We start from the raw sequence: 22862 nt of genomic DNA, 5'->3' as shown, positions 1-22862 counted from the left end.
ACTGCGTCTATGGCATCCTTCTCAGTTCATGCATAGTCCGTAGCATCTTCTGATCGTGTGAAATCGCATATCTTTGTGTTTGGTTTCTTAATCTTTGTGCGTCAGCAGTAATTGGCCCTAAAATGCCTTCTAAAAAATGCTGTGTTCCCTCTAAGGCTTCTGGCAAAGAGTCTGAAAGAAAGAAGACGGTTATGAAACTTGAGAAGGTGAAAGTTCTTGATATGTTAAAGGAGGGTAAAAGTTTTGCCGTGGTTGGCCGCCATTTTAATGTTAATGAGAGCACAGTGAGATTTATAAAGAAGAAAGCGGCAGAGATACGAAAGTCTGTAAGCACGAGCTACATCGGTAGTGCAAAGACAGTTGTGACAGTGCGGGACAGTTGTGACAGTGCGGGATAAAACATTCGTGAAGATGGAATCTGCACTGGCATTCTGGACAAAGGAGTGCAGGAAGAACAACATGCCCCTCAACTCCACCATCAGTTGTATGGATGAGACTGGCCTGTTCTGGAAGAAAGGCCAGTCGGATTCAGTTAACAACTCTACCAGCAGTTATCAACTGCTACGGAAGGCAATGATGTAGTACAGGCAGAGGAAGGCGTTGAAGAAGGGAAATCTGAATTTGTAGGCTTCGATGAACCTGCGCCTACAGAAGCAGAAGAGGAAGAGGAGAAGGTAGAGTCCCAAGCAAGACCATCATCAGCGCCTCAAGATTTCCAGGCCAGCAAGGGGTGGTTCCACCGATTTCAAAAGCGGTTCCACCCAAAGTCTGTTACTCTGCATGGGGAATCAGCTTTTGCCGACATTGAAGCAGCCACGAAATATCCAGAGACCTTCAAGAAAATCCTCGAGGAGAAGGGCTTAAATTCAGAACAGGTGTTCAGTATGGATGAGACTGGCCTGTTCTGGAAGAAGATGCCTTCCCTGACATACCTCAAGAAGGCCGAAGCTAAAGCCTCAGGATTCAAGGCCCAGAAGGTTACGGTTACCCTCATTATGAGTGGGAATGCAATTGGTTTCATGCTTGAACCAGGCCTCATTTACAAGGCTGCAAACCCCAGGGCCCTCAAGAATAAGAACAAGGCGTTGCTGCCTGTGTTCTGGATGCATAACCCTAAGGCCTGGATCACCAAAGTCCTTACAGAGTACTGGTTCCATCAGAGCTTCATCCCTCAAGTTAGGCAATACCTGAACGACTTGGGCATGGAGTTCAAGGTGTTGCTGATCATGGATAATGCTGGTGGCCACCCTCTCGATCTTTCTTACAAGGGAGTCCAGCTTGAGTTCCTCCCTCCCAACACCACCTCTCTCCTCCAGCCTATGGACCAGGGCATGATCCGTGCCTTCAAGGCACTCTGTACTGGGAACTCCCTCCAGCACCTTGTGAATGCAATGAACAATGACAGTGAATTTGTGCTAAAAGACTATTGGCGTAAATTCACGATTGCCACATGTCTGACCATCATCAACCCATCATTGAGTGACATGGAGACCCTGAACACGTGCTGGAGCAAGTTGTGGCCGGAGTGTGTTCATGATTACAGGAGCTTCTGTCCTGAAGAATTTCAACATTCGGCCATTAATAAGACTGTCCAGTTGGCGAGGATTCTAGGTGGAGAAGGCTTTTGGGACATCACCGAGGATGAAGTTGGCATCCTCATTGATGCCCACTCTGACCCCCTGACGGACCAGGATTTGGAAGACCTGACGAAGTCTGCCAGTGAGGAAGAAGATGCTCCAGGTTCAGGGGAGGAGCAGGAGGAAGAGGAGGGCGGCCTGACATTGGAACGTCTATCCCACGGTAAGAGAATGATCAAGGATACGCAGGAGTATGTTTCAACATGGGATCCTTATATGGAACTCTCCTTAAAGTTTTCAAACATCCAAGATTAGCATTGGAGCCCTATAATCAAGCCCTCACCACCATGAAGAAGCAGCGACAGCAACTGCCTATCACCATGCTTATCAAACAGACGAAGAAGGTCCCTCCAAAGCCTTCCAAATCGCCTGAAGAAGTGCCTCCCCAATTGCCTGAAGTAGTGCCTCCCAAATCAACTGAAAAAAGTGCCTCCCAAAGCACTTCCTGAAGGTGAAGAGGCGTCCTCAGATGAGTTGTAACTCCTCTGCTTTGCTGTGCAATCATATCTTCGTCATTCATCGGACTGCACAGCTAATTCATCATCATCATCTTTAATTAACATTCATCACTGGTGAGTACCCGTATGATTTACGCATGTAGTAATCTTAATATGTACAGAGTATTAAATTTTTAAAAATGTGCATACGTATTTTTTTTTTCTCTTATGAATTACGTATAAATACCAATGTTTCCCCCAAAAGAAAACGGGACAGCTTGTGACTGTATGAAAGAAAATGTGTGGCTGAATACGTGGAGGTGGGGAACTGGATTACTTTCACCTACAGCTGTAAGCCATACAGTACGTACGTATATTTTTAACGATAAAATGTTTAAGATGACTTGGAAGTGATATTGATAATATCATTTCAAAGATTAATACAGTAATAGGATAATAGTTTAATGTATATTTGATGTAGGCTGGTATTTTTAGGCATGCTTTGGTGTTTGACCTTTCATGGTAGACAGTTATAAGGGTTTTTAGAGGGGGGGTTCTAAGTATTCGCGGGTTTTAGCTATTCTCCAGGGGGGTCTGGAACACATCCCCCGCGATCTGCGAATGCAGTGGGTTCACTGTACAGTCGAGATTGTTATCAGACACAACAACAGTCAAAGCCAGTTGATCAAGTGGTTAAAGGTAACCAGGTGAAGCAAACTACGAAGAGCAGTGTCGGGAAGACTGAGACTAAACAAGCCAAGTGTTTAGCAACCAGTGGAAATGTAACCTCAAGCAGTGAGTGGCTGAGCAGCTTGGAGGCTTTTAAGCCATATATCTATGAAGGTACGCTGACAACTCAAGGAAGGAGCATGCAGGTACCAGTCAAGGTATTACGTGGTACGGGGAGTAACCATAGTGTGTTAGTTTGTAGTGCTCACTCACAGTTGGAGAAGAATCTCACCGGAGATTCAGTTTTGAAGGGTATAGGAGGAGAAGAGGTAACTCCTATATGACGCTTGCACCTGTTGTGTGAATTGGTGACAGGGAATGTTCATTTCGCTGTAAAGGATTCGCTAGCTGTTGAAAGCGTGCATGTTTTACTGGGTATGAAGTTTGTGGTGTGCCATTTGTTCCATTGAGGATTAGTTCTATGTTAGATTTAGAGAAGAAAAACCCCCACCTGTTTCCAAGTTGTGTAACCACCACATCTGCAAGTGAAGAAACTGAAGATTTACCTGCATCAGGAGGATCAAGTGAAGGATCTTTGAGCTTAGAAGAGCTGTTCCAGGAAAGTCAAGTTTCCCCTAGTGTTAGTAATGAAGAGATTTTCCAAGAAGAGGATCCTGTTGTTCTTGAAGAGACTCATAGTAGTCAGTGTTCCTGAAGATAGTAGTGAAACTACAGTAGCAGAGCTAGCAGATATGGAGAGTTCAGCCCTCGAAGTTGGTCAAGTGACTAGAGAGAAACTAATGGAACTGCACAAGGAGGATACGACGTTAGCTGATTTGTTCTCTATAGTTGTTGATCAAGAAGAGATGCAACAAACTCCTACCTGTTATTATCTAAAGGAAGGATTGCTAATGAGGAAGTATCGACCTACAGATATACCAGGAAATGCTGATTGGGATGAATATCATCAAATTTTGATTCCATATCCATCGAGGAAGCAAGTGGTAGCAGTAGCGCATGAGTCTGGACATATGGGAATCAGGAAGACTGTTGAGAAGATTGTGAAGTATTTTTTCTGGCCTGGACTTCACAAGGATGTTAGCAGGTTCTGTTGAGAATGTCACACTGCCAGATAGCTGGAAAACCAAATGAAACCATTCAGAAAGCCCCCCAACAACCCATAGAAGTTAGGAGAGAACCCTTTAGCGAAGTGATTATAGATGTGGTTGGGCCGCTTCTGAAAACGAAGAAAGGAAATGAATATCTGTTAACATTGAGTCCAGTGACAAGGTATCCTGAGGCAATTCCTGTAAGAAATATAAGTGCAAAGGTAATTGCTGAGAGGTTGGTGGAGTTTTTCTCCAAGTTTGGAATACCAGAAATTGCACAAAGTGATAGAGGAACGAACTTTACTTCAAAATTGTTCCAGGATGTGATGAACTTGTTTTGAGGTGAAACAACAGTTATCAACTGCTTATTATCCAGAGGCTCAAGGAGTCTTGGAAAGGTTCCACCAGACAATGAAAATTATGTTAACTAAGTATTGTTAGAAATCAGAAAGAGAATGGGATGCTGGTTTATCCTTGATGTTGTTTGAGGTTAGGAATGCTTATCAAGAAACTATGGGATGTTCATCTAATCATATGATTTTTGGTCAAGACATGAGAGGTCCTTTGAAGCTTCTTGCATAGAATTGGGAAGAAAATCAAGAGGAAATCTAAGGAGAATATGTGAAGAACTTGAGGAGAAGGTTAAGGGAAATTAGAAAATTCTCCCAAGAAAATCTGAAAATAAGTCAAGAGAAAATGAAAAGAAGATATGATGCTAAGACTAAACTAAGAAGTGTTAGTGTAGGACAGCAAGTTCTAGTGTTCTTGCCAGTGAAAAGATTTCCCCTTACCAACAAATTTCAAGGTCCTTACAAAATAAAAGAGAAGTTAAGTGATTGAACTTATGTGATTGAAACACCAGGAAGAAGGAAATGACAGAGGAAGATACGTGTGAATCTTTTGAAACCTTAGTTTTCAGAGACTAAAACTGAAACAGTTTCAGTAACACAGACAGCTTCATCTACAGAGGACGAGGATGGCTTCAAATTGGGAGCTGAAAGCAAGATGAACAATTCTTCCATATTGGAGAATTTGAAAGATAAATTAAAACATCTGAGTGCTGAGCAAAGTGGTGAATTAAGTGAGGTGATGAGAAGTTTCCCTGAAATTTTTGCAGATGTACCCAGGCGTATGTGTACCAGTCTGACAAAGCATGAGATAAAAGATCAAAGAAGATGGAGAACCTTTTTAACACAAAGCTTATTGCTTATCACCTTTTCATCGAGATGTTTTGAAGAAAGAAGTGGAGTATTTGTTGCAGCATGGATTAGCAGAACCCAGTTCAAGTCATTACAGTTCTTCTTGTGTGTTAGTGAAGAAACCAGATGGCTCATTTAGGATGTGTACTGATTATAGGAAACCGAGTTCCATCAGTGTGGCTGACAATTATCCCTTGCCTCTTATAAATCAATTACTTGATAATATTAGGCAAGCCAAGTTGGTTTCCAAGATAGATTTGTTGAAAGGATATTATCAAATTCCCTTGGATGAGAATGCTAAATTGCTGTCAGCTTTCATTACTCCTTTTGGACTGTATCAATACACTGTTTTGTCATTTGGTCTGATGAATGCATCTGCAACATTCCAACGAGTGATGGACCAACTGCTAGGATCCATAGAAGGAGTGGGTGTATATCTTGATGACATTGTGATTTATTCTAATACATGGGAAGAAACCTGAAGATTTTAAGGAAAATGTTCAAGAAACTACGGGAAGCAGGACTAACAATCAACTTACAAAAAAGTGAAAGGCATCTGTTCAGTATCTGGGATTTGAAGTTGGAAAAGGCCTTCTCGCTCCTGTTGATGCTAATGTAGAAGGTATCCGTAAAGCTACCCCCCTACTATGTGGAAACAGCTACAAAGATTTTTTGGCATGGCTGGATTTTATCGCCAATTCTTTCCAAATTTCTCAGCCGTAGTAGCTCCCTTAACTAACTTAACCAGTCCAAAAACAAAGTTTGTTTGGACTCCAGAATGCCAAGAATCATATGAGAAGGTTAAAGCCATTTTAGCTTGAAGACCAGTGCTTCAAGCTCCAGACTTCAATAAGTTTGTAATAGAAGTTGATGCATCCGACTGTGGAATTGGAGCTGTTCTACTTCAAGAAGACAACAGCAGTATTCTACATCCAGTGTTTCATATCTTCAGAGTTGAAAAATCATCAGAAAATATATTCCACCATTGAAAAAGAAACATTAGCATTAATCACAGCATTGAAAAAGTTTGAAGTGTACCGAACAGGCCCAAGAATGAAGAAGTTTTAGTTTTGTCTGACCACAACCCTATCTCATTCATTAATAAGATGAAAAATAATGATAGAGACTGACCAGGTGGTCTTTATGCCTGCAACTGTATAATGTAAAAGTGAAACACATTTCAGGAAAAGATAATGTCATAGCAGATTATTTATCCTGTTGTGAATTATTGGATTCAAACCTGGGATAACTAATCTTCTGGGGGGGAGGAGTCAGGTTTTTGTCTCATACGAGAAAAAGACGAATGTTTTTGCAATCTTACCTGTGTTCCATACGACTTTCTGGTAAAAACGTGTACCTTTTTAAGAAATATGAACAAGTGTTGCCCTGAAGCACATGGCAATTGCGTCATGTTTAAGAGTACATTGCTCTGATCACGTATTGTTGTAATGCGCTAGTTTTGTCCCCAAAACGTTTTGCTCAGGAAATGATATCATCTTCCTCTTCTAGAATTTTCTGTTGTATCGTGTTCCCAAAATGCCTTAATAATGACATCACCTGATTGTTTCATTTCCTACTGGAATCCTAAAGTTTGCTCATTCTGATTTCAGAGACCGTTCATGTGGTTCCCTCTCTCTCTCTCTCACTTTCTTCAAAAGAGATAAGTCATTGACTTAAAATATTTGTGTGGTCATTGATATTAAGCCTAGCTTTTGAAATCTGAATGTAGGAAAAGTGTATATATTTGGTAATGGAACCTAACAAAAAAAGTGTTTTGTGAATCTCAAGCAGCTGCATTTCAGGTGATTTTGCGAAAGTTTTCACAAGCTTGTGTAAGGTAAAGTGAATTTTACTTATTATTACCATGGTATAATTAGGTATGTTAAGCAATTTTTTCCTTAGTGAAATTGTTTTTGGTAAATCTTGTGTGTATTTTTATGTGTTCTTGTGTTTGCAATTTCTTAAATTTTCACATTTTATATATTGGTGATTTAACATTTATTTACTTAGCATTGATTTAGTTTTGTTTAATAATTTAACACGAGAATTAATTCAATTGTGTTTTTTTAAGTACAGTAATAGTAATTTTCTTCAAATTGTGAATTCTGATTATAAATTTTTATTTTAAAAATGAATTTTTGTATTAAAAATGTTAAAAAACAGTGTTTCACCTGTGAATAGGATTAAATGTGTGAATTAGGCAAAGTAATAAACATGTTTTGTCCCTTTAGTTTTGCTGAAGTGAATTACGACCAGGGAAACAGTTTAAAGTTGTTTGATGGAGTGATGTCCTTTTGCTCTAGTATATTTCTTGTTTAATTGTTGATACCTCACATTTGTTTTCCTAAACTCAGTTTGATTTTTTTATGTGATTAATAGGCTTTTTAAGGGATCACTGTTACCTTTAGAGTACTCAGTCGTAATTTTTATAGTTATGAGAGTTTAGGCATGTCGCTGAAGTGAGGTAAATTTTTGAATTCTGTGATCAGTTCTGTAATAACCAGGTACTTGGAACACATTGTGACTATGCATATATATATTTATGTGTATGTATGTATATATGTGTATTTACATATATACATATATATGTATATATATATATATATATATATATATATATATATATATATATATATATATATATATATATATATATATATATATAATATAATAATCATGAAGCTACAAATGTCGCTGAATATCAAATTCACACTACTCGGGGATATCTCCGATGGAGAATTATCACGAAGGGGAATTTATTTAAGTGATAAATGAATTGGTACGCGGACACAAACCTTCGACACGGACCTATTCAGCGACTCCAGTTGACGTTACCACTGCGCCATCCAGAGAGGTATAAGTCATTACCGGGTCTGTTGTACTGTTTTTTCCCGTCGTGAGCGGGGAAATTGTACTTGGCCTCGGCAATGACCCACCTCCACCATGATAGTTCGTTGGTACATTTGGAACACACAGCTCTTATTATGAAATTTTTCATCACACTGTGATTTATATACAATCATGAAGCTACAAATGTCGCTTAATATCTAATTCACACTACCTCGGGAATATCTCCGATGGAGAATTATCATCGAAGGGGAATTTATTTAAGTGATAAATGAATTGGTACCGCCGGGACACGAACCCTCAACACGGACCTATTCAGCGACTCCAGTTGAAGTTACCACTGCTTCATGATTGTATATAAATCACGGTGTGATAAAAAATTTCATAATAAGAGCTGCATGTTCCAAACGTACCAACGAACTATCATGGCGGAGGTGGGTCATTGCCGAGGCTAAGTACAATTTCCCCGCCCACGAACAGGATAAAACAGTACAGCAGACCCAGTAATGACTTATACCTCTCTTGATGGCGCAGTGGTAACGTCAACTGGAGTCGCTGAATAGGTCCATGTCGAGGGTTCACGTCCTGGCGGTACCAATTCATTTATCACTTAAATAAATTCCCCTTCGGTGGTAATTCTCCATCGGAGATATTCCCAAGGTAGCGTGAATTTGATATTAAGCGACATTTGTAGCTTCATGATTGTATATAAATCACGGTGTGATAAAAAATTTCATAATAAGAGCTGCGTGTTCCAAACATACCAACGAACTATCATGGCGGAGGTGGTTCATTGCCGAGGCTAAGTACAATTTCCCCGCTCACGACGGGAAAAAACAGTACAGAAAACCCGGTAATGACTTATACCTCTCTTGATGGCGCAGTGGTAACATCAACTGGAGTCGCTGAATAGGTCCGTGTTTAGGTTTGTGTCCCGGCGTACCAATTCATTTATTACTCAAATAAATTCCTTTCGTGATAATTCTCCATCGGAGATATTCCCGAGGTAGCGTGAATTTGATATTAAGCAACATTTGTAGCTTCATGATTGTATATAAATCACGGTGTGATAAAAAATTTCATAATAAGAGCTGTGTGTTCCAAACATACCAACGAACTATCATGGCGGAGGTGTGTCATTGCTAAGGCTAAGTACAATTTCCCCTCCCACGACGGGGAAAAACGGTACAGCAGACCCGGTAAGGATTTATACTTCTCTTGATGGTCCAGTGGTAATGTCAACTGGAGTCGCTGAATACTGTAGGTCCGTGTCGAGGGTTCGTGTCCCGGCGGTACCAATTCATTTATCACTTAAATAAATTCCCCTTCGGGGATAATTCTTCATCGGAGATATATCCGAGGTAGCGTGAATTTTATATTAAGCGACATTTGTAGCTTCATGATTGTATATAAATCACGGTGTGATAAAAAATTTCATAATAAGAGCTGCGTGTTCCAAACGTACCAATGAACTATCATGGCAGAGGTGGGTCATTGCCGAGGCTAAGTACAATTTCCCTGCTCACGACGGGGAAAAACAGTACAGCAGACCCGGTAAGGACTTATACCTCTCTTGATGGCGCAGTGGTAACATCAACTGGAGTCGCTGAATAGGTCCGTGTCGAGGGTTCGTGTCCCGGCGGTACCAATTCATTTGACACTTAAATAAATTCCCCTTCGGTGATAATTCTCCATTGGAGATATTCCCTAGGTAGCATGAATTTGATATTAAGTGACATTTGTAGCTTCATGATTGTATATAAATCACAGTGTGATAAAAAATTTCATATATATATATATATATATATCACACATTACCACAGGTGAAAAATAAGAAACGGGTGTAGGTCCTGACCGGTTTCACTTTATTTCCAAGCCATTGACGAAGGACTGATACAGAGTGTGAGAAGTCACAAATATATATACTACAAGAACAGTACTGACGAACATACACAACCGTTATAGGCTCCATATCCCCACTCAGGCCGGTGTCGAGGTAGGGGTGGCCTTTAAAACTCATTTGGCTAAAAATCACAATAGACTCTCAGGGGACATTGCTGATAAACAGACCATACCCCACCTCAGATCCACACCTGACAGGTGTCATGGAGGCGGAGTTTGGAAACTCATTAACATTACTACCCTCATACTGTGTTTACAAATATGATAATCCTATTTTCATATATCTCTACTGCCTACCTTAAAGTTTAAACAATTTACAAATTTCTTTTGATATTAAAGGATCAAGTTTATACATCCCTTGACTGATATTCATATTATGGTTGTAACTTTCTTTTATGAAGCTAGATTCAATGATGTTCCTTTCCAGTGCATTATGAGAATATACAATCCTTTTTGCCCCTTCCCAGTTGATAGCATGATTTTCTCACTAACATGTACAAATATACCACTGTTCCGTTGTGCATATCTCACATTTCTTATGTTGTTCAATTCTTTTTCCAGTGCTTTCCGGTTTGGCCAATATAAAAGTTGTCACAAGACTTACACGGAATTTTATATACACACCCTTTAATATTGTCTGGGGAGTTCTTGATAAGTACATTTTTCATTGTTGTATTGTTCTTAAATGCGACATTAACACCAAAATTCTTAAGAAGATGGGGATATCTTTCATACTATTATTATAAGGCAGAACAAGCAAATTTTTTGTGTTGTAAGGTTCTTTCTGGTTTTGATACATAGTCTTTTTTGCCGCTTCAAATGCACTGTTTAATACACTATCAGGATATTTCAATTTTTGCCTGCATTCCTAATCTTATCTATTTCATCATCAATATATTCAGGGCTACATACCCGTAATGCTCTTAAAAACATAGATGAAAACACTGACTTTTTAACCTTATTGCTTTGTCCAGAATAGAAATGCACATAGGAAGAAATATTAGTGGGTTTTCTATACACACTATATTTAAACCCACTACTATTTCTTCGTATGAGGACATCCAGAAACGGTAAGCACCCATCATTTTCCATTTCCATCGTGAATTTAATTGATGGTACTAATTGATTTAACTTAGCAAAAAGTTTTTACATCTTGGTTCCTGGCCATACACAAATTATGTCGTCAACATACCTAAACCATGTTACATTACGTGGGATTATGTTGTTTAATATCTTCTTTCAAAAATTCCATATATAAGTTACTTAACACTGGGGATAGAGGGTTTCCCATTGCCATACCAAAATTTTGTGAGTAAAATTTACCATTAAATTCAAATTTACAATCTTTTACACATAATTTAATCAGTTCAATTAAAGTACTTTTAGAAAATGGGATATCCAGCTGTGTGTTCTCTAACAATTCAGATAAAAACGCCATCAGATCATCTATTGGCACCTTTGTGAATAGTGATACAACATCAAAACTTACAAGCCTGGATTCACTATTAATCTCTACACTATTTAGTTTATTTATCAGGTCCACATTATTCTTGATATTTGCATTTGAGATGGTACCTACTAATGGGTTGAGAATATCTACTAAGTACTTAAGCTAGCTTGTATGATGCGGAACCAACTGAACTGATAATTGGCCTGGCAGGAAAGTTTGCTTTGTGAGTTTTTATTGTACCATACATGTATGGTAGCGATGGAGAGGTCACACACAACTTCTTTATAAGGCTTTCGTTACCTTTTAACAGGTTTTTCACTTTCTTATTGAAACCACTATTCACATTGTCTATCGGGATTTCTTCCTATGTGCATTTCTATTCTGGACAAAGCAATAAGGTTAAAAAGTCAGTGTTTTCATCTATGTTTTTAAGAGCATTACGGGTCTGTAGCCCTGAATATATTGATGATGAAATAGATAAGCTTAGGAATGCACGCAACAAATTGAAATATCCTGATAGTGTATTAAACAGTGCATTTGAAGCGGCAAAAAGACTATGTATCAAAACCAGAAAGAACCTTACAACACAAAAATTTGCTTGTTCTGCCTTATAATAATAGTATGAAAGATATCCCTCATCTTCTTAAGAATTTTGGTGTTAATGTCGCATTTAAGAACAATACAACAATGAAAAATGTACTTATCAAGAACTCCCCAGACAATATTAAAGGGTGTATATAAAATTCGTGTAAGTCTTGTGACAACTTTTATATTGGCCAAACCGGGAAAGCACTGGAAAAAAGAATTGAACAACATAAGAAATGTGTGAGATATGCACAAGGGGAACAGTGGTATATTTGTACATGTTAGTGAGAAAAAATCATGCTATCAACTGGGAAGGGGCAAAAAGGATTGTATATTCTAATAATGCACTGAAAGGAACATCATTGAATCTAGCTTCATAAAAGAAAGTTACAACCATAATATGAATATCAGTCAAAGGGATGTATAAACTTGATCCTTTAATATCAAAAGAAATTTGTAAATTGTTTAAAACTTTAAGGTAGGCAGTAGAGATATATGAAAATAGGATTATCATATTTGTAAACACAGTACGAGGGTAGTAATGTTAATGAGTTTCCAAACTCCCTCCATGACACCTGTCAGGTGTGGATCTGAGGTGGGGTATGGTCTGTTTATCAGCAATGTCCCTGAGAGTCTATTGTGATTTTTAGCCAAATGAGTTTTAAAGGCCACCCCTACCTCGACACCGGCCTGAGTGGGGATATGGAGCCTATAACGGTTGTGTATGTCTGTCAATGCTGTTCTTGTAGTATATATATTTGTGACTTCTCACTCTGTATCAGTCCTTCACAATGGCTTGGAAATAAAGTCAAACCGGTCAGGACCTACACCCCTGTTTCTTATTTTTCACCTGTGGTAATGTGTGATAAATGAATCACGTACAAAAGTGATAATAATCATATATATATATATATATATATATATATATATATATATATATATATATATATATATATATATATATATATATATATATTGTATATATATATATATATATATATATATATATATATATATATATATATATATATATATATATATATATATATATATATATATATATATATATATATATATATATATATAATAGCCATATATACATATATACATATATATATATATATATATATATATATATATATATATATATATATATATATATATATATATATATATATATATATATATATATATATATATATATATATATATATATATACATATATATATATATATATATATATATATATATATATATATATATATATATATATATATACATATACATTTTATATACATATTTTTATGTATGTAATATATATATATATATAAATTTTATGTACATGTATATATATACATGTAATATATATATATATATATATATATATATATATATATATATATATATATATATACATTTGTATATATATATATATATATATATATATATATATATATATATATATATATATATATATATATATATATATATATATATATATATATATATATATATATATATATATATATATATATATATATATATATATATATATATATATATATATATATATATATATTTATATACATGTATATATATATATTATATATATATACACACATTTTATATACATGTATATATTATATATTATATATATATATATATATATATATATATATATATATATATATATATATATATATATATATATATACACACACATGTATATATGTTTTATGGAGAAAAGATACTTAAACGATCGTCCTTTAGACTTTGATGATACCTTAATTTTTAAGAGTTGTGACCAGATTCCTCATTTTTTGGAGTGCTTTAATTCTAATCATATTAATATAGGATTTACTTGTAAAATTGAAGATAATCATGTGCTTTCTTTTCTAGATATTCAGGTAAAAATCTTGATAACTTTCACACCTCAGTCTTTAGAAAGTGTACTTTCATGGGTCTTATATCTAATTTCAGTCAGCTACACCGTTGAAATATAAGATGATTTGATATTGACGCTAGTAACCAGAGTATATAAGATTTGTTCTAGGTTTTTGAATTTGCATGAAGAACTGGAATTTCTAAAGTCACTTTTAAAAACAATGGTTTTCCGTTGAATTATGTGAATACATATATTGGTAAACAACTTTCGAAATTATATGTAAGCAAACAACCTGAAACTACCGCTGATGTAAAGAAAACCTGTTATTTATTTACCTTTAACCTTTACTGGAACTCATAGTTACGATTTAAAAAAGCATTTAATTTCTGTTTTGTCCATTTGTTACCCTCAGCTAGATATCAAAATATATTTCACTTTGTAAAATGAATTAGGTAATTTGTTTAAAATTAAAGACCCAATACCAACCAGTCCTCGGTCCAGTCTGATCTATAAATGTCAATGTAGTGGTTGTGATGCCACTCACATTGGAAAAACTACCAGATCAGCTTGGATGAGGTGGTTTGAACACCTAGTAAGTCATATCGTACAAGCAATTGTCTCTCAAGGCCCAGTTACAGTGCAGTTAGAGAGCACAGCGAGGAGACTGGTCACCTTTATGTATTGATGATTTTTCTGTTTTAACCACTGCTCAATTTGCTACAGACCTCGACATTTTAGAGGTTCTATACGCCATCAAGATAAAGCCTTCTTTGGCTAGAAATGTGGCTGTAACCTCACTTTTGTGTTTTTAGTCTGCATTTTATTGGTTTGCATATTGACTAGTGTATTTGTTGTGCCTTTGTGACTTAAATTTTGTATTTTGCTTTATTTTATTTTATTCATTGATTTATTTTGAATAGCCATCTTTTAAATGTATTCTTATAATTTTTATGGTAAGTTTGCTGTATTACTTTGAATAATTATACGAATTGTAATTGTCATTTTAAATTTGTAGGTTGAACACGAGTGAGAGTACTGCCCGAAACATGTCCCAATAAAGTTGTGTAAAATGCTGTTCGGGTTTTGACCTTTGTGTCCTTACTGATATGTACATGGTGCTTCCTGCTGGTGTATCCATTGCTCTATATATATATTTTTATATATATATATATATATATATATATATATATATATATATATATATATATATATATATATATATATATATATATATATATATATATATATATATATATATATATATATATATATATATATATATATATATATATATATATATATATAATATTTATATATATATATATAAATATATATATATATATATATATATATATATATATATATATATATATATAAATATATATATATATATATATATATATATATATATATATATATATATATATATATATATATATATATATATATATATATATATATATATATTCACACACACATTTATATGTAATTTCTGGGAGACGGTCGTTTTAACAGCTCGTGAATGCGTAATGTACTTAACAGATTAACTCTGATGTTTACAGGGAGAACTACAAGTGACCCTAAACCCTTACAACTCTAGACCATCAAATAACTTGGGTGTTTTACAGTCCCACAAAGGTAGCGTGGGTCAAGAGTGTCACTGCCAGCACAATGGTACAGGTGTCCTTCTCTTCCTGCAGTCACAGCAAATGTTGCTTCATCCGACCATAGAACGTTGAGCCAGTCTTCCTCGTTCCAATTCAAGTATTTGTTAGCAAAAGCAACCCTACAACGCTTCTGCTTGAGGCTCAAAAGGGGTTTCTTTGTTGGGCAGTGGTACGTGTATCCAAGTTCGTTCATGCGCCAAGGCACAGTTCAAACAGAACACTCACTGAACACATCAGGATTCGATTCCTTCGCTATGCGAGCTGTTAAACATGGGTTTTTCTGTAATTCCCTTTTCAACACACCTGTAGCCCTTTTACAGGTCTTACGAGGGTGTCCAGGTCGTTTCAAAGCCTTATGGGTGTCGGAACTACCACCCTGCCTGAACCTCGCCGTGTACTTCTGAATACTCCTCTCACTAACACCGGTCTGATTCACTGTATCTTTGGTTTGAAGGCCAGATTCCTTCAAAGCTATTATCTGTGCAATAATTTCAGGTGTTTCAAGTCTCTTGTTTTGCCCGTAATAAATGAACAATAGCCACTTTACACAGTGCAACACGGTGAAAATGCGGGGAGAACAGTAGCGCAGTCACACATGAAATGCTATCCACAATGGCGGCCACCCTCAAACTGAATGATTAAAAATGGAATGTTATGCTCACTCAGGATGCGCAAATATCACATAGCCGGCGTATTATTCTGCCTCAGTTCATTCACCCTTAAAAATACTATTCTTTTTTCATCGGAATAATAAACCAAGTGGCGTTACCTGGTTTATTATTATGATGAGTACTGTATATACATTATATAAACTGACTGATACTGTGTACAGGTTTTATACTGTATGTATGTTTACCTCTGCTGCATTGTGCAAGTTTCTTTTTCAATAGTTTTCCTGTATATGAGTACATGTATGTTGTCAGTTAACCACAATGAGTTCGTTTTGAAAGAGAATGCATGTTTCAGTGAGCATCATAGATTCCATAATGGGACCAGTGTGCCACATGTTATTCCATTACTTGGTAATATAATTTTTCTGCCGGCAGTATTCAGTCTTGACTAGTTTGTCTTTTAATGGTTATACTAATGGTGGCTTTTACCCCATTTTGGAAACCATTTTTAGCTGAAGTATATACAGTAATACCTCGAACTTGCGCGATTCGAGTTGCACGAATTCACAGACACGTGAACATTTCCGAACATTGAGAAACCCTGCAAAAGTGTTTGTTTAATTTTTTTATGTAATTTATAAGTTTTCAAGCTTTTATGTGTAAATTAAATAACATTAAATATTATTAAAAGTAATAATTTTCTCTCTCTCTCTCTCTCTCTCTCTCTCTCTCTCTCTCTCTCTCTCTCTCTCTCTCTCTTCTCTCTCTCTCTCTCTCTCTTTTAGTGAGATGAATTTTTATGGTACATGTAAACAGGTATGTTTATTTGTATGATAAATAAACTTTATACGTAATATGTACTAATTTTCAAATATTAATAAGATTAATAAAATTAAATAATAATAATAATAATAATAATAATAATAATAATAATAATAATAACAAAACTGTAATACAAAATTCGTATTATCTTGAACAAACAAATTCTTCCCTCATCTTTTGTAAGAAGGTTGAAGGCAAAAGCTGTCAGACATGTCATTTAACATGACAAGAATGGGAGTGTTGCTAATCAGTGGTCAAATTTTTCTTGTAATTCTGTCTCTCTCTCCTCTCTATGTGTCTAATAATTCATAAAAAATTTCACTCTCTTAAGTAAGGACAACTGTTATCTCTCTTTCTCTCTCATTCAAAGTTAGCCAACCTACATATTACAGCACTGTTTCTCTGTATGTCTTTAACTGTACAGTAGATAATTTTGAATTGATATAATTTTACCTGTACCGTTTATAAACTGTAAATGCACAGTTCTAAAACATGGAGACAGAGCATTTCAGAACAAAGAGAAAGTGACAGAATAAAAAAGTTTGTAAAAACGAGGTTGAGAAGACTTCTAAAAATAGATTGGTGGAATGGGGAAGAGAGTCACACACTATATTCTTAAGTCAACCATTTATTTCTTTTTTAAGGGTAATGTATTAAGCTAACTCTCTCTCTCCGTAATGATTCATAAATAATATAACTTGACATTTCAAGTAAGACAATCTCTCTCTCTCTCTCTCTCTCTCTCTCTCTCTCTCTCTCTCTCTCTCTCTCTCTCTCTCTCTCTCTCTCTCTCTCTCTCTCGTGTGTTATTCTCTCAGTCTCCATAATAATTGATAAATAATTACACTCTCTTAAGTAAGGACAACCCTTGAACCAGGCGATTCTATACTGTTTGTGTTGGTTCTCTCTCTCTCTCTCTCTCTCTCTCGTTCATAGTTAGCGCTCACACATTTTTACAACTTATTAATTCTCTGTACATCTTTACCTGTACAGTAGATAGTTTAAATTGATCTAATTTGACCTGTATCGTCTACAAAGTGTAAATGTGCTAGTGTTCCAAATACGTTCTAAAACATAGAGACATAATAACTAAGAGTTGTATTGGTCAAAATATAAAACTGTTTGTTCATGAAAAAGCATTTCAGAACAAAGAGAAAGAGACGCAGAATAAAGAAGTTGTTAAAAAGAGGTTTAGATGGTTCTAAAAATAGATCAGTTGGAGAGAGAGAGAGAGAGAGAGAGAGAGAGAGAGAGAGAGAGAGAGAGAGAGAGAGAGAGAGAGAGAGAAATTCTCTTACAACTCTCAGTTTTTATGTAAACCATTTATTTCTCTTTTTTAAGGGTAATGTATTAAACTAACTTGTAAATGAAATTACAGCAACTTTAATTCCATTTAAAAGTTAACTTACTAATTTGGGAGCATGATTAAGGTCATATTTAGTGTTTGAACTCTAGAAATAAGCATTTATTAGCATTTTTAGAGACCATGCCAAACTTACGCGAAAATTCACCCTGCGCAAGGGGTTCTGGAACCTAACCTCGCTTAAGTTCGAAGTATGACTGTACTAAGTAAAGAAAGTTTTGTCCTTGTTACAAATACTGTACATAGTTTATTATATGTATGTTGCCACTAAAGGTCTTGCCATTAAGTGGTTTTTATCTCTAAATTTTTTTGCCCTTTGAAAAGTAATTTATTTAATGAAGACACAAATTTGTGTTTTTTATTCAGCTTTTTTTGTTTGACCTTTATGGTGACTTTTAAACAATAAAAGGCTTAAATTGGGAAATAAGCAATACGGCTTTGGTTTCAGCTAACATGCTGTGTGACATACCATCTCATTGGCAGCCTTGTGTGGTGAAGTTAGGGCACTTAGTTGCAAAGACGGTGGTACTTTGCTTTTAATCATCATTGATTGGCTATATAAAATCTGTTATATTTAGTAATTTCAGCTTAGTGTGTGAAATAATTCTCTGTTGCTAAGTCCATTTTCTTTTCTTACAGACTAACCAAAATCTAGCAAGAAAGGAACAGGATCAAGTGTCATATCTGAGAGAGGATCCCAAAGATGACAGCTTTCAAAAGGATAGCTGTAGTTCAAGAAGACCTAACTTTGGTGTGAGGGGTTTGAATAAAGCAGAAAAATCAGCATGGTCAAATAACACCACGGTAAACCAGCAAGAAAAGAGCGATAGACAGGTGAGGCCTGATTGGCAAGAAAGGCCATGGGCAGATACACTGAAAAATAGTGATAGAAGAGATGACTTTACCACAGAAATTCCAGGTTATAAACAAGAAGGCCCTTGGAAATCTGAGGCATCTGAGAAAAGTGGCTCTGTACAGTCACAAAGCCTCCTGGGTGAATTTCCCCAACCTTCAAGTCTCCTTGGGCAGTATCCTCCATCAGTAGGGAAAGATGTTATCCAAGCACTTTCAGAATTTGGTGCCAACAAAAGTCAAAACAGTCAGCCAGCAAAGATGGTACCAAGTAAAGTATTAGGTGGACAACAAGTTGATTTGGGGCTAAGCCAAAATCATGAAGGGCATAGGGCTGATTTTGGACCAGTTTCAGGCCAGAATGGACAGCGGCCAGAGTATATTGGTAACCAAGGCCAACGACCAGATTATGGGGTAAGCCAACGGTCTGAATTTGGAGGAGGGCAACGACCTGATTATGGCTCAGGACAGCGCTCTGATTTTAGGTCAAACTTTGGCCCTGATCAGCGATCAGATTTTGGACCTAACCAAGGTCCTGGAGGGCGATTTGATTTTGGTCCAAATCAAAGTCGAGGGGGACCTTGGGCATCAGACATTCCACTTACAAAAGGACAGAATGAACATTGTCCTGATTTTGGAGCAAACAGGAGTCAGAGTGGACAGTGGGGAGACTTTACATCTAGTAGGACCCAGGGTGGGCACAGGGGTGATATGTGGAATAATCGCTCTGAGGGTCAGTCAAGAAGCAACTTTTGGGGTTCTGAAAAGGATCCAGTAAATAGTTCATACATGGGACCAACAAGGTCACGCATGGGAGAAAGAGATTATGGTTTGTCAGGTTATGATAATGGGATGAGGGATGGGACATTTGGTGGTGGACCCGACATGTGTAGTAGCAGTAGTGGTTCGCATCGAGGTAATTGGCTAAAAGATGATGACAGACTAAGCACAGGAAGATCACGTCCTGGTTTTAAGTTCTAATTTATTATATTGGTGACGCATTTATTTTCTTAGGCTAGTATTATTGAGGGCTAAGATGTCTTTTAGGACTAATATAGATTACTGTAGATGTGAGCCATGCAGTTTTGTGCTAGAATTATAAATAGTTTAAGAAAGATTTTTAAGAGCGTTTTGCACCCTTTTTAATCAGCTATTTTGAGTTAGTCGTATTTCAATAGAATCAAAGCAGTAGCAAAATGTATTTTGTTATTAATGTACATTAGGTCACGGGTATTTTCAATATCTAAGCCTTCTTAAAAATTAAATGTTGTCTTTTTTTGTGTTGTAATTCTTCATTGATAGATTGTTTAAAGATTTTTGTACCAAGTGTAGTTCCATGTATGCAGATTATTCTTTTTAATGTTGGTTAATGACGTAAATGAGAAAAATTATACTTACTGCATACACATTACTCAAGTGATTAAGGTATTAGTATAATTTTGCTTTGCATTGTACAATGTAGTTCATTCAGAATTTCTTTTTAAGTGTTATTTATTCATTTCTTGCTCTGTTTACTTTTGATTATTAATTGAATGTAATAACACCTAGTAGGTTTTTCAGACTACTGTAATAGTACATTTTTATAAGAAATGCTAAATACGTATTCCAAGAGAAGGATTGCATACTTTTATGATTTATAATTGCTATAAAGCTGAAACCTTCTCCTCTGGTAAAGAGACTTAATCATTCTCTTGAGGTTTTGTTACAACTTCTTGAACTTCAATATGTAAATGTGCAATTATTGTTACACATATTTATGTACAGGTACCATAGTTGCAAAAACCAAAAAAATATACAAAAAATCAAGAGTAGAGTCATTTAATAGCCCCTAACATGAATAAATTCCTAAATAGTGTGCATTTAAATGTGCATTCCAGGCCATCATTAAGTGTGTATTGTAAATTGAATATTTGAATTATTTTCCTGCATAAGTCCTGTACAGCAGTAGGCTTGATGTGGTATACAAAATATAAACAGACATAGTAAAATGCATACTCATATCAGTTCTAAACTTAATAGCTATTATTACTACTGTATAAGTTTGTTCTTACAACACATAGATTGCATAGCTGAGATCAGTTACTGATGTCTGGCTCTAATGCCTTAACCCTATCTTGTTGCTGTAACCTAAATTTCATTGGACTTTCTCATATTTTCACTCCGGTTTTCTCCTCCTGAATTTTCCAGACTGATATTTTGTTAATGAATCATGCACGACTAAGTATGGCTTTGATTGCTGTTGGACATGAAGTAGAAAAAGGAATATAAAGAAAAAGTGTCACCAAATATAGCATCGGAAAGTAAAAGATGAAAATTGATGAGAGATGCCTATGAAATGCAGCAGTGAGGAATCTGGTGTCACGGTCGAGAGGAAGGTGGAATCAAAGTATTAAAAGGGTCATTGAAGAGAAAGGCGAACCTTCAAAGCCTGTCGTCGGAAGACAGGCAGAGAGAGAAGACGATAGAGAAGTATTCAAAGAGAAAGGGACACAGGTGGCAAGGTCAAAGAAGAGGATTTTGGAGGAGTGGAATAAAAAGCTGAATGCAAGAGAAGGAAAAAATAAAAAGATTAGGATAGCCAAGTGGATACAGAATTGTAAAAAAGATGTGAAGAGTGCAAATGACACAAGTGGTGAAAATTGAGAAATGACAAGGTAACGGGCATTATTTTGAAAATATACTGTACAAACAAGGGATGAATAGGAACTGGAGGATTTTGACAACAGAGGTGGGTGGTGGGCTGGGTTCGTAGATGATCCCTGGCATGTAATGTTATTATTGGACTACTATATTAATAATGAGTGAATAAATTCAGCACAGAATTACCCTTGAGTCAGGTTTATATTCATGGCTTCAACTAAAAGCAAGTAGATAAAAAGGAGGAATACATTATTGTCAGTAATTCTGTTGATGCTGGATTTCATGAAACCAGATCATTGCGCAGTGAATCATATCATAGAAAGGGGCTTAACGTGGTATTCTTGATTTGTTAGTAAGCTGCTCTACCTTCATAAATTTAGACATTCCATGCATTTGAGCAAGGAGTTCTTCGTGCCACATTAATTATGGAAAATTAATCATAGAAAGTTTTACCATTGACCCTTAATGCTTCATTCGATGCCCGTTTTCATGCTACTGATTTTCAGTTTAAAAAAGAAACATTGTGTTATAGAAGTAGCGTAAGATTTTTGCATATCCACTGTGAAGTAATTAATGTTAAATAATTAATTGTCCTTGTATGAATTCAGAATTTGTTGAGGCTGTGGATTTCCCACATTAATTTCATTGCACAATAAGTAGACTTTCTCGGGAACGGTCTTCATTGATGAAAAGAAAAGCATTTTGCTGAGAAACATGACTTTACTGTCCAGGTTCTTTGGTTACTTATTTTTGGTAGATGCTGTTCCTCTTCGGAGGAGGAATGCCCCTTATATTCTCAATTTGATTCCATAAAACAAACCATTGTTGGCCTGTTTCATTGTTGGTAGTGATGGATTATGAATGGACTCAAAGCAAGAAGGTTCTTTATCCTGCTTAGTGTCTGCATGGATGGCAGTGATCCACCCGCTCTTCAACAAATGAAGGCTGAAGTGGTAACACTGCAAGGACGGGATTGAGTGACATACTGGCTGGGCGTTGACAGGTTAGTTCCTTAGTGAATGACTGTACAGTTGTTGTTGTTTCAGACTTAGCTGGCCTTGTGCCAGCACGGGCTCTTGCTCCTAGAGCAGCCCGTAAATGAATGTACAGAATCTTTGAAGATGTTATTGGCCTGTTCGAGCGGTAAAGTAGCATCTACACACAGACAGAGCAAAACAGAGGTAAT

General features: G+C 36.0%; 1 protein-coding gene across 3 annotated transcripts in view; it reads left to right on the top strand.

Moving 5' to 3' along the window:
* The window catches only part of LOC136826856 (golgin subfamily A member 6-like protein 2), a 324849-nt gene extending 304005 nt beyond the window's left edge, over positions 1 to 20844 (top strand). For all 3 annotated transcript variants that reach the window (XM_067084347.1, XM_067084348.1, XM_067084349.1), the window contains exon 5: positions 18824 to 20844. In XM_067084347.1, the coding sequence (XP_066940448.1) occupies positions 18824 to 20017 (1194 nt within the window). In that variant the 3' untranslated portion in view covers positions 20018 to 20844. The remainder of the gene's footprint in view (positions 1 to 18823) is intronic.
* Positions 20845 to 22862: the final 2018 nt, after the last annotated feature.

This window comes from Macrobrachium rosenbergii, chromosome 41 (genome assembly GCF_040412425.1).
Source record: "Macrobrachium rosenbergii isolate ZJJX-2024 chromosome 41, ASM4041242v1, whole genome shotgun sequence".
Taxonomy (NCBI): Eukaryota; Metazoa; Arthropoda; class Malacostraca; order Decapoda; family Palaemonidae; genus Macrobrachium; species Macrobrachium rosenbergii.
Note: the sequence above shows the minus strand (reverse complement) of the source record. Positions and strands in the feature narration are given on the sequence as shown.